The following is an 18862-nucleotide window of genomic DNA, read 5'->3' as shown; positions in this document are numbered from 1 at the left end:
CAGCAAAATCCTCAATAGAAAGTATTATTTACTCGGGTGATCCTAAACAAACCGTCTAAGCAAAATCCTCAATAGAAAGTATTATTTACTCGGGTGATCCTAAACAAACCGTCTAAGCAGACCACACCAAAACCGTATCTCAATTTTTGTCTCACAAATTTTTGATGTGGTCCTGGTGAGCCCCGCGGAGGACAACAGTGGTCCCATTTTTTGGGCTTTGTTGCATCTAGTGGTTTCCGTGTGGTTCAATCACACGGTTCGTTTATAATTTTTGTATTTCCTCCAGGCTATCCCATAACATCAATGGGATTCTCCAGTCTATCTACTTCATCTTGAAGAGAGAAACCCCCATTTCTAAACAGAAGGAGTATTATATTAGATAATAATTCGATTCATCCACACCAACTAAAGTAGATTTGAGAAAGCTGAATAACTCGGCTTCAGATGATATATATATCAGTTTCACTAGAATTCGTATTCCTTCAAGGGTTTGCTAAAGAAAACCACATCACAAAATGTGATTTTAGGTCCCTCAAAAATAAGATACAATTGACGAGCCTTTGTAAAGGACCAAATTATAATGCCCTAAATTTCTTATTTCGCTTACAAAAAAAGATTTAACTGAAACAAAAAGTGTGGTCTTGCCATAGGCGTTCTTTTTTAAAACATGGGTAGATACCAAAAACAGGACAATTTACTACAGCCCATTATTCTCTTTTTTTTTTTTTTTTTTTGATTGGAGTGTCTTTCAACTCGCATACAAAAAAATTAAAAAGCAGATGATGGGGAGAAAATTAGTTCACAACATCCATTACCAGCTTGCGGGACTTCGGGACTGACCACCTCATCCGCCTGTAGTATCCAGCTTGTAGTAGTGCAAGAGACAATACAAATATCCATTTGAACCCCATCTGAAGATAAGAAAAAGATGTAGGAATAAGCTAAATAAATCGAAAAGATAAAGTTACAATAGAGAAGCTGAGTCAGAAAGTTGCTTACCAGCTTCCTCTCTTCCATTTCAGGTTCCGCTGCCCACGATAAAAACGATACGACATCTTTACCCATCTGAACAAGCATGGAGATAAAGGATTTGACCTTTCAGTTTTTTTGAGCATTTAGAAATGCAACAGGTTACAGGCTACCTAAAGCTTAATGCACCTGAATATAATAGCAAAGAACTAACCTGAGCTTCAGTAGCAGGGGTACCATCTTCATACTCAATGGCCCCATCAATAAGCATCTTAGGCATAGCAATTGCTCCACCGGGGAAGTAAGGATTGTAATGGAGGCCCTCTCGAATCTACAATTAGAAAGTAATGATAGAATGACAACTTAACTAATAAAACAGTGCATTATGATTAACTGAAAAGTAATTAAATATCTCATAGATAAAAGCCATTATGAAAGGTATGATCTTTTCTCACTACAAAACGCTAAATGTGAGGTTTGGTCAACTGAATGAATATCTTGCCCATGCAACAAAGGATGTATTCGGATGGATCCAATTTGAGCCAGACGAGCTTACACATCAACAAGTTAGGTTAGAGTTGGCTTGCCTTTCTTATTCTGGGATTTTTGCTATCGGAAACTGACATGACTGACAATCTCTCTTATTTTCAAGTGTTATCTCCTCTCTCATATTTTCAAGTGTTATCTCTTGTCCCAAAAGAAAGTAAAATAAAACCCGTGATCTGATGAAAAAAAACTTTTCTTCCAAATTCTAGCAGAAACTGACATGATAAGCTTTCTCTTAATTTTCAGTGCAAACTATTGTGCCAAAAAAAAAAAGAAAAATAAACCCCCCTAATATGACAAACAGACTTCTAGCGGCATCCAAGTTGGTTCCACCTCGGTTTATGTTTAATGGTGTGAGAGTCAGGTTCACCTTTAGCTGGTTGCAAACCGGAACTAACTCGCTCAGGATAGCACTTGCAACCTATACCGAATTTGCTACACTACCGCTGTTTGAGGGTTAGGTAAACCATATATACATCACCAAGGGCAGATTCCAAGGCTATTTAAAGTTTATGAAATGCATGTGAACATTCTGATTTCGCCCTTCATGTGATAATATGTGGCATACAGCTATCCGTTTACAAATTCAAACGATTCACATCCATTCACTCTAATCAGAAAATATGAAAGCAGTAAATTACCGAAACACCAGCAGGAGGATCGCGGTAGCCAGTTAAGAGGGAAAACACATAGTTTTGACCATTGTGACGAGCCTGAAAGCATGGAGAAATATTGAATCAGTCTTATCATAATACAGAGTTATCAAACAAAGTAATATCAAGATGATCAAATTACCTTGGTGATGAGGCTCAGATCTGGAGGATATGCACCTCCATTAGCAAACCTAGCAGCCTGTTCATTTGCATATGGTTGAGGTAAACGATCACTTAGCTTACCAGGCCGAGTAAACATCTCACCTTCATCATTAGGTCCATCTTCGACCTCAATCTCAGCAGCCATAACTTTTGTCTCCTCTTCTGTATATGCAACACCAACAAGATCACGGTATGAAATTAGAGACATTGAATGGCAAGACGCACAAACTTGTTGGTAAACCTGATGACCACGACGAATCCTGTTCACACACAATTTGAAAGTGTTATACGATATCAACAGAATTCTAACGAAAATCATTAACGTAGTCATATCCAATAGATGATTCGTGCTAGAAGATTGCAGCATAGTTCTCACTACTTAAATTCGGTGACAAACAACCAATATTTTGAGACATAATAACGGTTTGTCAGTTTTTAATATTGTTAACTATCTTTAAAAAAAATAAAAAAAAAATACAAATATCCACTTACGATGAATGATCATAGGAACTCAGAATTCCTTGGTGAGGCCAAGGGTAGTCTGGACAAGCTAAACCATGCTCTGCCTCATCAGCAGATGCTACGGTTGTGAAACTCAAAATCCCAGTAACCCCTGCTCCAAGGAGGGCAGATGCTCTTAAGAATTTCATCCCAGCAGATCCAGCTCCATCTTGATCTTGCTTCGGAAAGATATATGACAATACTGGGGTCTGCTGATTAACATACTACTTTAGTAAACAATCAAACAATTGTCATCACCCTATTTAAGTTTAAAGAACAAGAGGGTTAAAGATATGCAAATGACAAATTCTCAGACATAAAAAAACAACCATGTTTAAAATATCAACAAACCCCTTTCACCACTATCAGTCAACAAATACTATTTCCAGCTATACAATCTCATCTTTTTATTACATTTCCCTTCACCATCAACCAAATCTATTCCCAGATTTACCACTATCAAAAACAGACTTTTTCAATCACCATCATCAAAAAAAAAACATCAAATACATGTAAGGATTCATAAAAAGTACAGCTTCACCTCCTTCAACATTGTTTGAAGTTCTTGAAAATTCATAAAAACACAAAATCTAACTATTTCTAAGGTTTCCCAGTTACATCTTAAGAGTCAATATAAGCTTGTTTCAGATAAATGAATCGGGATAGCCAAAAAAAAAAATGACTTGTCGGTTCTCAATATCTGACACATCAGAACATTGCTAACCACTAGGGTTTTCCCTAATACATCTAAAGATTTCAACAGAACTAAATACTAAACTTGTCAATTTTCAGTACCCGACACAACAATTTCACAATAAGAGATTGAAAAGCAGAATTCCTTACAGATGAAGATTGAGATTGAAGCTTCTTCCTCAATAGTTGATGAATCGCTGTTCTTCCAGCCATGGGATTAATTTATTTTTGTGTTCCTCCTCAAATTCTTCAATACATTAATCAAATCAAAAATGAGAATCAGAAATGTATAAAATCAAAAAAATAAAGAAATCGAGATCAGAGGACGAAGTTTGAATCTTCTTTTTTGTGTCTCACCTGGTTGGGAAGAGTCGATTTATTAAGAGATAGTGTTTCTCTTTTTTTTCTGGTGAGTTAAAAACCCTCAGAAATGGTGATTTTGACTGGTGAGAGTACTATGCAGGGGTATTTTAGAAACTTCTAATATATATACTGGGTCTCTGATGTGCCAGCCCAAACTGCTGGAAAAGAAAGCCTCCTCGGTTGTTACTAACTTACTATCCAACGCGCTAATCTTACAGCGGGTTCCGTTCAGGTTTTTGGGAGACCAGGAAGGTAGGAAATACCAATTATATTATAGTGGTCATTTTTGAAAATATATATTATTGTTTGATCCTATAAATTATGGTTTGGTACTAGAATGACGTCATGGATGATGTAATTGTCAGTTTGTAGTAGCATAAATACCCTTTTAGGACCACATATATATAGAGCTGCACATGAGCCGGTACAGTCCAGTTTTCTATTGGAACCGGTACCTGTACCTGGAGTTGACCGGTTCCTCATTTTGAAAATCGGTACTTGTACCTGGACTTGTACATGTACCTGTAAGACCGGTTCGGTTCCAGTCCGATATCGATTTTTTACCTGAATTTTGAGACACAGTAACAGCCAGACTAACATCAAACTCAACATATTAAAAACTGACTGTTCAAAGTTTAACATTACAACTTAAGTTCAAAATAAACAAAGGTTTAAACAACATCACACACTTAAGTTCAAAGTTCAACATTACAAAATAGTACTAAAAACAATTTTTTCAAAGTCTGCGACACGAAATGAAATGTAATCATCTTGCAAAGCATCCAATATAACTGCAACATGCAACAAAAAAGGATGGGGGACTTCTCAAACAATGACACTGGCAGCACTGACATGGAGTTTACTTCAAGCTTTTATCAGAGAATTCCATATGGCTGCAACAGGCAACAAAAAAGTACAATAAGAAAGTAAGTATCAAATTACCAATACAAGAAACTTGAAATGAAAGCTTACCATAATTTACTATCAAATTCAGTTACCATAATTTCACAACTCACCCACAACTGTTCAACTAATTCTCAACACAGATAACACACACACACTCTGCAACATCTCATTCAATAATCTGGTCCTATACTTTGCAACTCTGCACTGCACTAGCAACAATTCAAATAATACATATCCACAGTGCAACATCATCACCACCAATTTCATGATTAGCTGCCACCCATCACTCCTAACAATTCAACTAAACTCAGCATTAAAACAATCTGCATCCATACCAACAACTTCTATAGTTCACCAACACAATTCTCTTATCCAATTAACCACAATTCAATACCACTCTCTGTATATCAACACAACCCTAAATCACCACCAAACACAATTCCACTCTAAACCAAACTCAAATCATAACTTCATAAATCAGCATATATCATCAACAATAAATAATTCCAGTAATTTGATGGTAAACCCTAATTCAATTTCAAATCAAACCCCGATTCAATTTCAAATCAAACCCTAATTCAATATTAGATTCTTAATAGTAAAAGAACAATCGTTAGTTTATTCCTAAATCGATTTCAAATCCCAGTATCAGTGTATCACACGATTCAAAGTTTCAAACCCTAGCTTATTCCTTTATCGATTTCAAATCCATGAGAGTTAAAGTAACTTACAAATCTAAGCAGAAGAAGAAGAAGAATTACCTAGGAGATGTTGAAGAAGAAGAAGAAGAACAAGTAACGAATCGATGATGGTGGTGATTCTGGTGAGCGACTGCTGCAGTCTTCACTCTTCAGAGAAGAAAAAAAAAGAAACTGAAATGTACCTAGGAGGGATAGGGACGGTCAGGATGTAAGATTCCTAAAGCTATGATTAACCGGGACATATGGGCCGGGACAGGCCGGTACTCACCCCAGAACCAGTACCTGTACCGGCCTACTCCGGGTCTCTACTTTCAGAACCGGTACATGTACCGGCAACTCCGGGTCCGGTACGGTACAAATCCGGGTTTTTCGGTTCCTGACAGGTACAGGTAAATTGGACCGGGTCTTGTGCAGCCTTATATATATACAGAAAATCAGTGGAAAATATCTCATTCTCAGATTTACTTTCTCTCTCCTCTCTATTTTCAGATCTAGTTTCTCTCCTCTCCAGTTCCTTTTCTTTTTCTGCTGCTGCAAATAAACGATGAAGAATTGTGTTTTTTTTCTAGGGTTTTGATTTTTAGAGATGATGAAGACGATTTACAGAGATGATGAAGACGATGAATCATATAAAGATGATGAAATCAACGACGATGAAGAAGGTGTTGAAGACGGAGAACTCTGTTTGAAGATGTTTTTGTTGTTTTGATGATGAAAACGATGGTGTTTTGAAGATTCTGCTATTGTGTATGATGAGAAGAAGAAAACAATGAAGAAAACTAATATAATCTTGAATCTTCATCTCGGATCTGGGTTCTTGATTTTTTTCGTCTGCTTCATCGTTTTGATGTTTGTTGCTCGTGTTGAAGATGAAGATGATGATCTTTAGTTTGCTGCTCGTGTTGAAGATCTTTATTTTTTGATGTTTTTCGTGTTGATGATGATCTTTGTTTGCTGCTCGTGTTTAAAGATGAAGTTTTGCTGTTGTTGAAGATGAAGACGATGAAGTTCATTGAACATAATGAACCTGTTGCTTAGTTTTTGATAGGTGTTCACTTTGACGAATGAACTCTGATTTCATATAGGTTTTTATTTCGAATGAACTCTGTTTTCATATAGGTTTTTATCGGGAGTTCATCTGAAAGAATGAACTTTTGTTTTTGGTGTGTGTTCATTTGAAAGAATGAACACTGTTTTCATATAGGTTTTATTAGGTGTTCATTAGAAAGAATGAACTTTGTTTTCATATAAGTTTTTATCAGGAGTTCATCTGAAAGAATGAACTCTTTTTTTGGTGTGTTTTCATTTGAAAGAATGAACTCTGTTTTCATATATGTTTTTACCAGAAGTTCATTTGAAAGAATGAACTCTAACTTTTTGTTCTTAATAATAAATTTTTTATAGAATTTAATGAAATGTAATGAAGTTCATAGAATATAATGAAGTGTACAGTTTTATGAAACAAAACGAACTCAAATTTACAAAAATCCTGATAGTTCATCAGACAGAATGAACTGCGACAAAAAATAAGTAGGAATTAACACGGAAGGGTATTTTGGTTCATTGAATATTTGTAAATAATTATGGACCAAACAGGAAGATTATTTCCCCGAAGGAATTGGATTCAGAGGAATATACCCAATTCCCTCGACCGAACAGTCGCAAAACTTTGGATTTCAATTCTGTCAGAATCTAGTTCCCTTAAAACTCTCCTTTTTCATTACACCCATGGACCGGTGGAATGGAATTCAATTTCGGAGGAAAAGGATTACCCTATAATTGAATTCCTAGGATTTAAAAAATCTGAAACGAACGCGTGGTTAACAAAGTCTAATGGAAAATTTTACCACCTCACCATTTGGAGTATCTTCTGGAAGTATAAGTATAATGATGGAAGATAAAATTGGCTCGAAGACGCCAAAAATAATTGACGCTCCATTTTTGACATTCAAGATTAACGGTTAGGAGGGGACGATCGGATTTAAAAATAGTACCAACCACTAGATTGAACGTCAATCCTTTTGACGTCGAGCATCATTTTAAATCACTCTTTAGTTTGGATTCCAAGTCTCTCCCAAGAAACCTTTTAAGCTTGGAAAAATGTGGATGACCCCAACTTGGGAAGTCATGACTTTACATTCCACACTTTTTCTAAGCTTTGGAATACTACACTTGGGATTCATGAGTACATGCTCAGCCTATCTTCTAAAGAAATATAATTTTTCAACTTGTATTTTTATTTGTTTTGTTTGTGATTCTTGTTTATTATAAGGTCATTCTCTTCTAATGTAAGTTTACTTAAGAATTACTGATCAAATCTAGACTTGATAAAAACCTTCAAACATGATTGAGTATAATCTTATCAAGTGAAATCTTGTTTGTAAGTTTTCCACAAGAATTCATCTTAGATTTAGTTTTAGATTGATATTCTTGTCTACATAATTGATTAGGTATATCTATAACTTTTGAAGAGAATAGACCATAAACTTGTTGATATAGATTCGTCAAAATTAGAGAATAAATTTTTATCTCCTTGACTTGCATCAGAAAATAAATTTCCTGGCATCATGTTCGAGGTAGGACAGCGCTAGTCTTCACAACAGACTGTGGAGAAACTCCTAGGCATGTACAAAACTTCAACTAGAAGAATCAAGTGCGCAGATTCTTGCGAAAATCAAGAGATATAGGCGACAAAACTACAACAGAGTATCCTGGAGGGTTTATTCTGCCTCAACTACAATCCAGGAGGAAGTTATTGTAGTAGGCTAGTGTTTGTAGCGACCTAATATAATGTATTCAAACTGGACTAGGTCCCGAGGTTTTTGATGCGTGTCGTAAGTGCAACAAATTAATCAAGATATTTCCCACTAATTAACTAGTAATATAGCGGTAGTAAGGATCGTTCCCACAAAGAGCTGTGTAATTGATAAGTTATTTGAATCAACAAAATAAGATAAAAGACAAAGGGGGATTACATCAAAGTAAAACAAAAATAATAACAAATAAAATAAAGATGATCAAGAAGTCCTTCGTCATTACCAAACATTGACTCAATAGTATACTTATCTCTCTTTTGTTAGAATCATTCATCACCAACCATAAAATAGCATGTATGCTTAGCTATCCCCAAAACTCCTTTAATCACCGGAAAATAAGTATGCTTAGTCATCAGATTCTATCCAACTGAGCCGCCTTGAGGTACGCTTACAAGGTGTAACTCGATCGAACGTTTTTGGCTTTGTGAATTTAGGTTTGATCCTAGTAGTTAGACTCAGTACGCTTGCTCCACTTGCTAGTGTTGTTTTCACACACGATTTCTCCACATAATCCCTTTGCGAGGTCTCACATTCTCTACTTGTGTAGGAAAAGCACGACAATTACGGATCGCTCCAAATCTCTACTAGCAATAGAATGGTCAATAGAATAATCCAATTGTACACTTGAACAATCTAGAAATCAATCATAAACTTTAATTATATTGAAAACAAACAATAGTGATTAAAACTTCAAACAAACTTGTATTAACTAATCAAATTTCACGTTTAGAACATTGAACTCATCCATAACCAACAATGGTTTAGCTACACATGATTACAAGAAAAATGGGTTCCCCCTAAAGGGGTAAACCCTATGTTTAGATATAGAAGATGCAGTATAAGAGATAGAATTGAGTTTCCAAGGTATGGAAGATATAAAAGATGTCTTCTTATTGTATTGAGGGTCTTCTTATATATAAAACTCACATGGTCAAGGGTTTAGAATCCTTCCGGGACCGCGTTTTCCTTGATTTAGAAGGCCTTACTCGTACCAAACACCTTAGTTACGGTTGGGTTCAACCCAGCCGTACTCTGACAAGAAAATTAACTCAAAATACCCAGAGTTACGGTCAGATCCGAGTCTCTTGTACCTGGCCGTAATTCTTCTTGTAACTTTTTGTTCTTCACCATTGCGGTCATAACTTCTTCATCTGATGCCCGATTGACCTCATTCTTTTTGGGTTGCATTCTTATCGTCGTCCTCTACAACATATAAATGCCCAAATCTTTATATTTCTTCACTTTATTTTGCGGTTAGGTTGGACCTAGACGTAACTCATTATGCAAATTGTAGTGGAAATTCATCTCTTTTACGGTTAGGTTTCGGGCTGCTTTTCCTAACCGTAAATCTTCCTGGAACTTGTATCCAATAGTTGTCTTTGCACCTTAAAAATTCTTCGTTTCATGCGGGAATAATCTTCTTTCCTATTCTTAGATCCTTTTAACACCATTTCCATTGATTTCACATGATTAACCTAAAGAAACAAATAAAACAGAAAAGAAGAGTAATACAAGGATAATATACAAGAAACAAGCAAACATTAGTATGGATTTGATAGTCTAAACATGTAAATTAAGCACCTATCAGTTTTTCTACTTTACAATTTTCCCCGGTAACAAAATTTATTGTGTCTTGCTTTATTTTTATCTTTTAACGTTTTATCTTTATAACTAAATATATAAGCAAATAGTACTCTAATCAATCTTTGTGATTCAAAAATCTCAATTTGATATCATCCGATAATATTTCTTGAGGCTTTAATATTTTATTGAAGCTCATATAAGGAATCCTCTATAGGTTCCATAAACAAAAAGTTGATGTGTACTTGATACTCTCCCCCATTTTCATTGATAATGAGTTCTTTCGTTTATTTGTGGCTAGACATAACTTATGACATGTATATTCGAACAACTGATTCAAGTCACGAAAAATTTGTAAAGGAATTAATATTATATCGTGTTTTTCCCGACGGTAATATTTTTCGAGCTAATTAAGGGAGGCTGTATTGGGTTAAATAATAAAAAAGTATAAGGTATGTATTGGATAAATGTAGGAATATTAAAGATAACAAGATTAAATATAATAATAAAGTTTTGTTACAGTTCACCTATAAAATATTGTCTTGAACAATCAATTTAACTGAATGTACCATGTTAAGCTTCTTAACTTTAGGTAGTTAATTTATTTTTCTTGGGTAACGGATAAAATTTTGATGATTTTTGCAGTTCCCCTAACTTTTAACGTGCAGGGGAAACTACAACCTCACGTCTAAAAGTAGGATACCTTTAGTAATTTTGGACATGAACACGAACTCGCAAGCGTTGCTGTCTCAAGCTTGTTTGTAAAGTTTAGTTACCAAAACTATAAGTCTTGATTTCTAGTATACTTATAGCTTAGTCTCGGATTAGGATAGTAAGTGTAGTTGAGCTTTAGACTCCACGGCGTTCATCAAATGAAGACGAAGAACTACTCAAGGGAACTTGTGGAACTTCATCAACAAAAGGTATGTGGAGACTTGAACTTATCTATCACTCAAAAGTCTATCTACTCTATCTCCTATTTGAGACAAAAGTCGTATTGCTATATATATTTCAATTTTACACATATGCTATTTCGAGCCGAGTTTATCTCGCTTATCTGTTTCTCGAAATATGTGTTGGTAAACTTTCGCTTTAGCCAAGTTCATCTTTACTCGTGACAAAAGTCATGTTGACTATTTCAATAATTTGAAAATCACTTTGATGCTAATAGTTTATGGATAACTACTATTTTAACATCCTCTAAGAAAGTTTCAATGATTGAAATGAGAGTTCAGAACAAGTAACCATGTTTGGATATAAACATAATGTATTCTCACATGTTTGTAAAAGTCCAAAACCGGGAACCTAAAGTATGCGTACCCGTATGCGTACTGGCGGTTGTTTGAAATCCGGGTAAGTATGCGTACCCGTACACATACTGGCGGAAGTTTCACGTCCGTGAATTTCTGCTGAGTTTGGAAGTAAAAACAAACTCAATCCGGCTACTTAAGTATGCGTACCCGTTTGCATACTTAAGCAGGTTACTTTCTAAAATCGGTTTGTTCATTAACTAAAACATTTATATAATAAGGAACGCAATCTTTGCAAAACCGTGGCTATAATATTCATGAATTGATTCGAGTGAATCAAAATCAATTTTGCTTTGATTGTGTCTTGTATACTTCTATGAGATCTAAGCAATTGAACAACCCTCTAACTAGTTTCATTTGAGTCATTTGAACTAGTTATGGTAAAGATGAATAAGGTTGATATGAAAGTGCTCATATGGATAACCATTGGTTAACTATTGTTGAACCGACTAAGTGTACACGTTTAGGTACGGTTACTCAAACCTAAATGAAGGTACATTTCATTTTTGTATAACAAGCTAAGTTCGATCCAACGATTGAAAGATATTAGCTTGAATCTAATAAGGTTTTCATCTAGCTGTGAATATTGAATGCTTTGTTACCTAAGTAACTTAGATTACAAACCCTGATTTGAAATCTATATAAAGGAGAACTCTAGCAACTGGGAAACCTAATCCCCACACCTCCAGTGTGATACTAGTTGTATAATCTAGAGTCGATTCTCCTTTAACCTTAGGTTTTTCACGAAACCCTGTAGGTTAACGACTTAAAGACTTCATTGGGATTGTGAAGCCAGACCCAACTATTTTCTCTGTAGTTGCGTGATCTGATCTTGCTTTTTTGTATCGTGATTGAGTACAATCGTAAGATTGGCTGGAGATTTGTATCTCCGATAGGCAAGATTGAAAGTAGTCACAAACATCTTCGTCTCATAGTTTGTGATTCCACAATATCTTGTTTCGTTAATCGATTAAGATTATTGTGAGGTGATTGATAATACTAGGTTGTTCTTCGGGAATATAAGTCTGGGTTATCAATTGGTTCTTGTTCACCTTGATTTATCAAAATACGGAACAAAAACTCGTAGGTATATCTGTGGGAGACATATTTATCTATTCAATAGACTTTTCTGTGTGATACAGATTTGTTTATCAAGTCTTCGACTTGGGGTCGTAGCAATTCTTAGTTGTGGGTGAAATCATCTAAGGGAATCAAGTGCGTAGTATCCTGCTGGGATCAGAGACGTAAGGAACGCGACTGTACCTTGATCAGTGTGAGATTGATTAGGACTCAAATACATTCTAGACCGAAGTTAGCTTTATAGTAGGCTAGTTTCTGTAGCGGCTTAATACAGAGTGGTGTTCAAATCTGGACTAGGTCCTGGGGGTTTTCTGCATTTGCGGTTTCCTCGTTAACAAAATTTCTGGTGTATGTGTTATTTCTTTTCCGCATTATATTTTTTTATATAATTGAAATATCACAGGTTGTGCGCTGAATCGATCAATTGGTAAATCCAACCTTTGGCTGTTGATTGGAATTGATTGATCCTTGAACATTTGTCTTTGGTACCGTTCAAGTTATTTCTATTATATTCAATCAGGCTCGCAAATTCTTATTTGTTTGATTGCGGATTGAATTGAGAAACTGAGATATAACTCTTTGATATACTTTTCTTAAGATTGAGTCTAACTGTCTAGTTGATTCTCTTGAAAGTATATTGGAGTTAGTCCATACAGATTGCTAAGAAAAATATTGGGTGAGGTTGTTAGACCCCCACTTTTTCAATTGGTATCAGAGCAGGCAAACACGTTTAAGACCTCATAAGTCTGTGTTTGTAGTGATCTAACTCTATGGACAGAAGTGCTATCTCAATAAACGTACCACCAGTCTTCGATGGCTCGAATTACTTATAGTGGAAAATTGTGATGCGCGCCTTTCTTAAAGCGCGTAATTTTCAATTATGGGTTTACGTTGTTAATGGCTATAATCCTCCAGTAGTTACAATAGGCACTGTAACTGTTCCAAAGGATATTGGTGATTATGATGCTGCCGAAGCAAAATTCTGACGAATTGAATGCAATCATCCATGCCATTACCCCAGATCTTCAGCACCATGTGACTACGTGCACTCGGTCTAAAGATGCTTGGGATATCCTAGAAACCGTATTTGAAGGGAATACCTGTGAAAAAGAAGCTAGGCTTCAAAATCTAAATTCTGATTGGGAAAACCTTTGTACGGCAGATGAAGATTCATTTGATGAGTTTAATCACAAAGTGTATGAAATTGTTAATGCATCTTTTGCATTGGGTAAGACTATTCCTGAAAAGGACATTGTGATGAAGATTCTCAGATCTCTGCCATCTAGATACGATTCTAAGAAACACGCCATCGTTGAAGGAAACAACCTTGATGTGCTTTCCAGAAATACTCTTGTTGGGAAGTTAAAGATCTTTGATCATGAGCATATATCCAAATCTGGAAAAGATATTTCTTTCAAGGCACTAAAGAACACTAAATTGCTTGATAAAAGTAAAAGTGTTGGCATCTCTGATGATGATCTTTCTGAGACTGATTCTTCAGATGAAGATATTGACAAGTCAGTTTTATTGATCATAAGACAGTTTAGAGATCTTCTTTAGAAGAGAAGTAAACAGTTCACTAGAGACAAACCTAAGTCATCAGTTAAACCTCATAATCGTGTTCCTCCTAAAAACAGGGATACTAACGATACTGATGACGAGGATATGCCACAGTGCTTCAAGTGTAAATGGTCATTTTGTAAATGAGTGTCCAAATCGTATAAAGTACACTAGAAACAAAGGTCTTGCTGCAACTCTTGATGAAATTTCTGACCATTATGATTCTAATGAAGACGAAAAATTAAATGTTGCACTCTTCTGTGAAAATGTTGATTTTGATAATTGTAGCAATACGTTCATTAATCTCGATATTCTTCCAGAAGAAACTTCAACCACATTGGAGGATAAAATGGATTTCTCTTTGCTCTCTGGAAATTCTTTTTCTAATTTTGCAGGTTCCATCGTGTGTCTAGCAGCCTGCACAGCTGTGATGTATGAACCTTCCTCCAGATTGACATGTTCTTATTGTACTCTCATAGGTCATGAGTTATCAAAATGTTTCAAGTACAAACATAAGATAAGATATGTCAACAAACTTCAACGAAGAGCAAATCGATTAGCTAACAAGCTCAAACTTGTTCAGGAATCGACTGAGGTATGTAATCTTATCTCCTCTTCAAAGAAGTTAATTTCCAAAGATGTGTCTAGACCATTAAGAAAAAGATATGGTCTGAACAGTCTGGGAAACAGATAACTAGGAATTCCATTCAAGAAAGGTATGGTGGACAGATTGTTGTTCACCCAAGCACAATGTAATTGTGTTGGTTAGATGTCTTGTCTCACGCGCCTGGTTCAAAAGAGACAAGAGTTGGCACCCCACAGGCTTTAGAAAAAGTGTTCTTTCTTGGTTTTGTTGTTTATTTGTTTTTACTGTTTTGGAATTCTTCCATCTTTTCATATCTAATTGATATTGAAAGGACTCTTCTCTGTTCTATCAATAAAAAAAGGGTTAAAATAGACAATTCTGCATTTTTTAGGGTAAGAGTTGTGCGTACGTGAACCCTTTAAGTGTATAAAGGTTTCGTAACCCTACATTCCTTTTTCCTTCTCTAAGAAACTCTTTTATCACAAGTTTGTTTGTAGAGCTTGTTCTGAGAAATTCCTCTCACAATCCCATATTGTTATGGAGACTCCAAGCATCATAAATTCTAATGGAAAAGATGTTAATATGATTGTTAAGCCATCAATCATGAAGGAAAAAGACAATCCTCATGTTCACTCAAATTTGAAAAGAAAAAGGAGGAATGTGAGAAAACTAAGGGTTGTCCCTTCAAATCTTCAAAAATTTTCTGGTGTTCTTGAAGAACTGAAGGAATTAAGAAAGGAAGTACATAAAATAAAGACTTTTGTGTTTAGGACTCTTGAAATTTAGAAGGCCCTGGTTCGGCATCAGTCAAGAAGGTTTTTTGATATCAACTCCTATCTTCATGAACCTTATGTCCCAATGTGTGACGGACCGGAAAATTACGCTTTTGGCGCGTTGCCCCGCAGGCCGTAACTTCCCGGTGCGCCATGACGAAGCCACAGTCCGTGCCTTAAAGATGGGCAAATGCACGTCCATTTGCCCTTGCAGGCATGCTCGTGGAGCATGATGTCGCTAACTTAGCTTCCACACCGTTCCAAACTTACCCTTGTCTGCTAAAGGGTCATGGGTCATAATGCCAATGCTAATGCATATTGCATGCATCTTTAGCTCTGCCTTAATGTAGGGAATTCATAACTGAATTTCCTATCTAGCTGACCGACCATCATAACGCCAAGTCTTATCCAGGCGTAAGCCTTGGACTATGGCATAGGCCGCACTAAGCCCTTGCCATTCCTACCTTATCTCGATTACCAACTCTACGTAGCTTGATAGGAAGTATGAGCATCCACTTGTTGGTATGCAACCAAGCCTCATCAAGCATGGACGCAATCATCTCTTGCATCGAACTACCGAGCTTAGATGATATGAGGGGCCAACGTGCTGGACCGGCAATGCTGCAACTCATTGCGGATGCCTACGTACCCTTCCCTACTCTAAAGGGATCAAGCACAGACTGTAGTTCATCATCGAAGGGACATAGGCTTAACCAACTCGTTTGCAAGGCCATAGCCTAGCAAAAATGGTAATGGCCTGGTCCGTAGGCCATTCCGTCAAAGATGCCCAATGATCATGCATCATCGGGTCCGCGATATGGCATAATGATTCCTAAGCATCAAATGCCCTCCTTGTAAGGCTACGCAACTATAAATGAGCCTTAGGCATCATTTATACTCTTTTGGCTAAGCTATGAAGCTTACTTGGTACATAGTCCGCATATGCACCTTCAACTCAACACCCCTCCCTATATATGTCTTAATGGAATTTCTACAAGCATGGAAAGGGGAGGATATTGACATGCCTGCTTCACTATTCATCGCAATGATTGCGTGCAATGATTGTGCACTACTCGTTCTGCCATCCTTCTATGTCTGATGCACAATGATTGTGCACTACTCGTTATGCCAGCCTTCTATGTCCTGATGCACAATGATTGTGCACTACTCGTTCTGCCAGCCTTCTATGTCTGATGCACAATGATTGTGCACTACTCGTTCTTCCAGCCTTCTATGTCCTGATGCACAATGATTGTGCACTACTCATTCTGCCAGCCTTCCATGTCTTGATGCACAATGATTGTGCGGTATTGGCTCTAGGCCAATAACTTTCGTAATGCGCAATGATTACGCTGCAAACTCAAGGCCACCTACCCAACTGGCCTAATGCATCATGATGATGCAACATTGGACTTTTGCCAATATGCCTACGCTATGTGCCTTCCTTAGCACCAAATATGGCCCTTGGCCAAAATGCATCTCACTATGAAAAGAAGCTTTGGATGAAGCTTCATCTCAAGCCATGGTGCATCTTTTAGCATGCGCCATGCTAAAAACACGGGGTGTTACACAATGGATATTGACGACAAGGAGTTCGGGGACGATAATGAATTTTTCAAAGGTCTTAATATCTAGGAAACTTCTTATGAGAAATTTATTCTTATGTTTTAAGAAGGATAACTAGGGTTTGGAATAGCAATTATTGTGAGTACACATAGCTATTTCCAACAATTTTCATCTTGCAATGTTCTTAGATTTATTTATTTAAATTCTAAAGTTTATTTGGAAGATGATTTTGCAATATTAATCTTTATGGTTTTATATATTGCAACTTGTTATGGGACATGTGTGTTTGCGTCCGTGAACTATGATTGTCCCATACGTGGTCAAAATTAAGTCTTTCATATGTCATTATGCAAGTATTGATAAAAGATTGAATGAACTTTTGACAAACAAAAGTTAAGCCTATTATGTCATTTTGCAAATATTGATGGAAGATAGGATGAACTTTTGTTTACAAAGATTAAAGTCTATTAGATGTCATTGTGCAAATAGTGATGAAAAATAGAATGAATCTTTGTTTATTCCGCAGTATTGATCTTCCCTGATCCATATCTTTATGTAAATACAGTGCGGCTCCGTAAGTTCTCTTATGTGAGCATTTCCGATTAAATTAATCATGGGTTCTCTTGTGGTTAGTTTAATTGAGATTTTTGGATACAAATTCATGTTTCATGTGATTTGTTAATGTCCAAAGAAATCCTTCTTTTCTTGTGAAAGTAAGGTCGCTTTTGTTGTTCTTTCGGGAATGACATTTTATGGGGGAGAGTTCTTAATTGAATTTATGTTTAATCGCCAAATGTTTGTGGGGAGTGCGACTGTTAAATATTATAGGGTTTATCATGTATCTTTATAAACTCCTTGATGAATGCATTTAGTTTCGTCTATATGATTGCATCTAAAAAAGTTGATATGTGTTTTTCCTTTGGTCATGAAGTATATCTATAGAAATTTCATTAGGATCCCACTAATTTTCCTACCTTTGCCAATTTTATTGACAAAAAGGGGGAGAATTAATGTGTGGTTCACACTACAAATATATATGGTTTTCAGATCATTATGTAAGGGGGAGTGGTTTTCATGTGAGATGAAGTATTGACTAAGGGGGAGTGATACATATCACCATAGTATTGTTGTCGAAGTTGTGATAAATTGAACTTTGATGTTGTGTAATAATACTATGACATTGTATAACAATGATTGAGAGCTATTATTTTCTCATTCTTATAGCTACGGATCTTCAACAACGATGATGCTGAGTTGAACACATTTAGAATCATTGGAGTACTCGGAAGTGACGAAGATTTCGAGTAATTTTGAAGAACCAAGGAGATCAAGCATTTGGATGAGAAGCTACAAAGTTTATTTATTTTGTATTCCATATGTATTGATAGTTTTTTCTGACAAAGGGGGAGATTGTTAGAGCATTGCTCGTTCGAACTCGCAAGCGTTGCTATCTCAAGCTTTTTTTGTCAAGTTTAGTTTCCAAAACTATAAGTCTTGATTTCTAGTCTACTTGTAGCTAAGTCTCGGATTAGGATAGTAAGTGTAGTTGAGATTTAGACTCCACGACGTTCATCAAATGAAGACGAAAAAACACTCAAGGGAACTTGTGGAACTTCATCAACAAAAGGTATGTGGAGACTTGAACTTATGTATCACTCAAAAGTCTATCTACTTTATCTCCTATTTGAGACAAAAGTCGTATTGCTATATAGATTTCAATTTTACTCATTTGCTATTTTGAGCTGAGTTTATCTCGCTTATCTATTTCTCGAAATATGTGTTGGTAAGCTTTCGCTTTAGCCAAGTTCATCTTTACTCGTGATGAAAGTCATATTGATTATTTCAATAACTTGAAAATCGCTTTGATGCTAATAGTTTGTGGATAACAACTATTTTAACATCCTCTAAGAAAGTATCAATGATTGAAATGAGAGTTTAGAACAAATAACCATGTTTGGATATATAAACATAGTGTGTTCTCACATTTGTGTAAAATTCCAAAACCGGGAACCTAAAATATGCGTACCCGTACGCGTACTGACGGTTGTTGGAAATCCGGGTAAGTATGTGTACATGTACGCATACTGGCGGAAGTT

The 18862-nt window shown here is 36.1% G+C and overlaps 1 protein-coding gene across 1 annotated transcript; it reads right to left on the bottom strand.

The window, feature by feature from the left end:
* Positions 1-421: 421 nt before the first annotated feature.
* On the bottom strand, positions 422-4035 carry LOC113298171 (cytochrome c1-2, heme protein, mitochondrial-like). Its single transcript, XM_026546864.1, has 8 exons — positions 3882-4035; positions 3675-3771; positions 2823-3040; positions 2311-2590; positions 2157-2228; positions 1184-1300; positions 1000-1065; positions 422-911 (listed from the first exon to the last, which is right to left on the bottom strand). The coding sequence occupies exons 2-8, from the start codon at positions 3735-3737 to the stop codon at positions 795-797; spliced, it is 933 nt and encodes a 310-aa protein (XP_026402649.1). The 5' UTR covers positions 3738-3771; positions 3882-4035; the 3' UTR covers positions 422-794.
* Between the last annotated feature and the right edge of the window lie 14827 nt (positions 4036-18862).

The sequence above is a fragment of the Papaver somniferum genome, chromosome 7, assembly GCF_003573695.1.
Source record: "Papaver somniferum cultivar HN1 chromosome 7, ASM357369v1, whole genome shotgun sequence".
Taxonomy (NCBI): Eukaryota; Viridiplantae; Streptophyta; class Magnoliopsida; order Ranunculales; family Papaveraceae; genus Papaver; species Papaver somniferum.
This window is presented reverse-complemented; position numbering and strand designations above follow the sequence as displayed.

Coding starts and splice junctions, on each gene's coding strand:
- LOC113298171 (XM_026546864.1), bottom strand. CDS start 3,737: ATGGCTGGAAGAACAGCGATTCATCAACTATTGAGGAAGAAGCTTCAA. Junction 2,591..2,822: donor AGTTCCTATGATCATTCATC/GTAAGTGGATAT, acceptor GTGTGTGAACAG/GATTCGTCGTGGTCATCAGG. Junction 1,066..1,183: donor CCCCTGCTACTGAAGCTCAG/GTTAGTTCTTTG, acceptor ATGCTTGTTCAG/ATGGGTAAAGATGTCGTATC.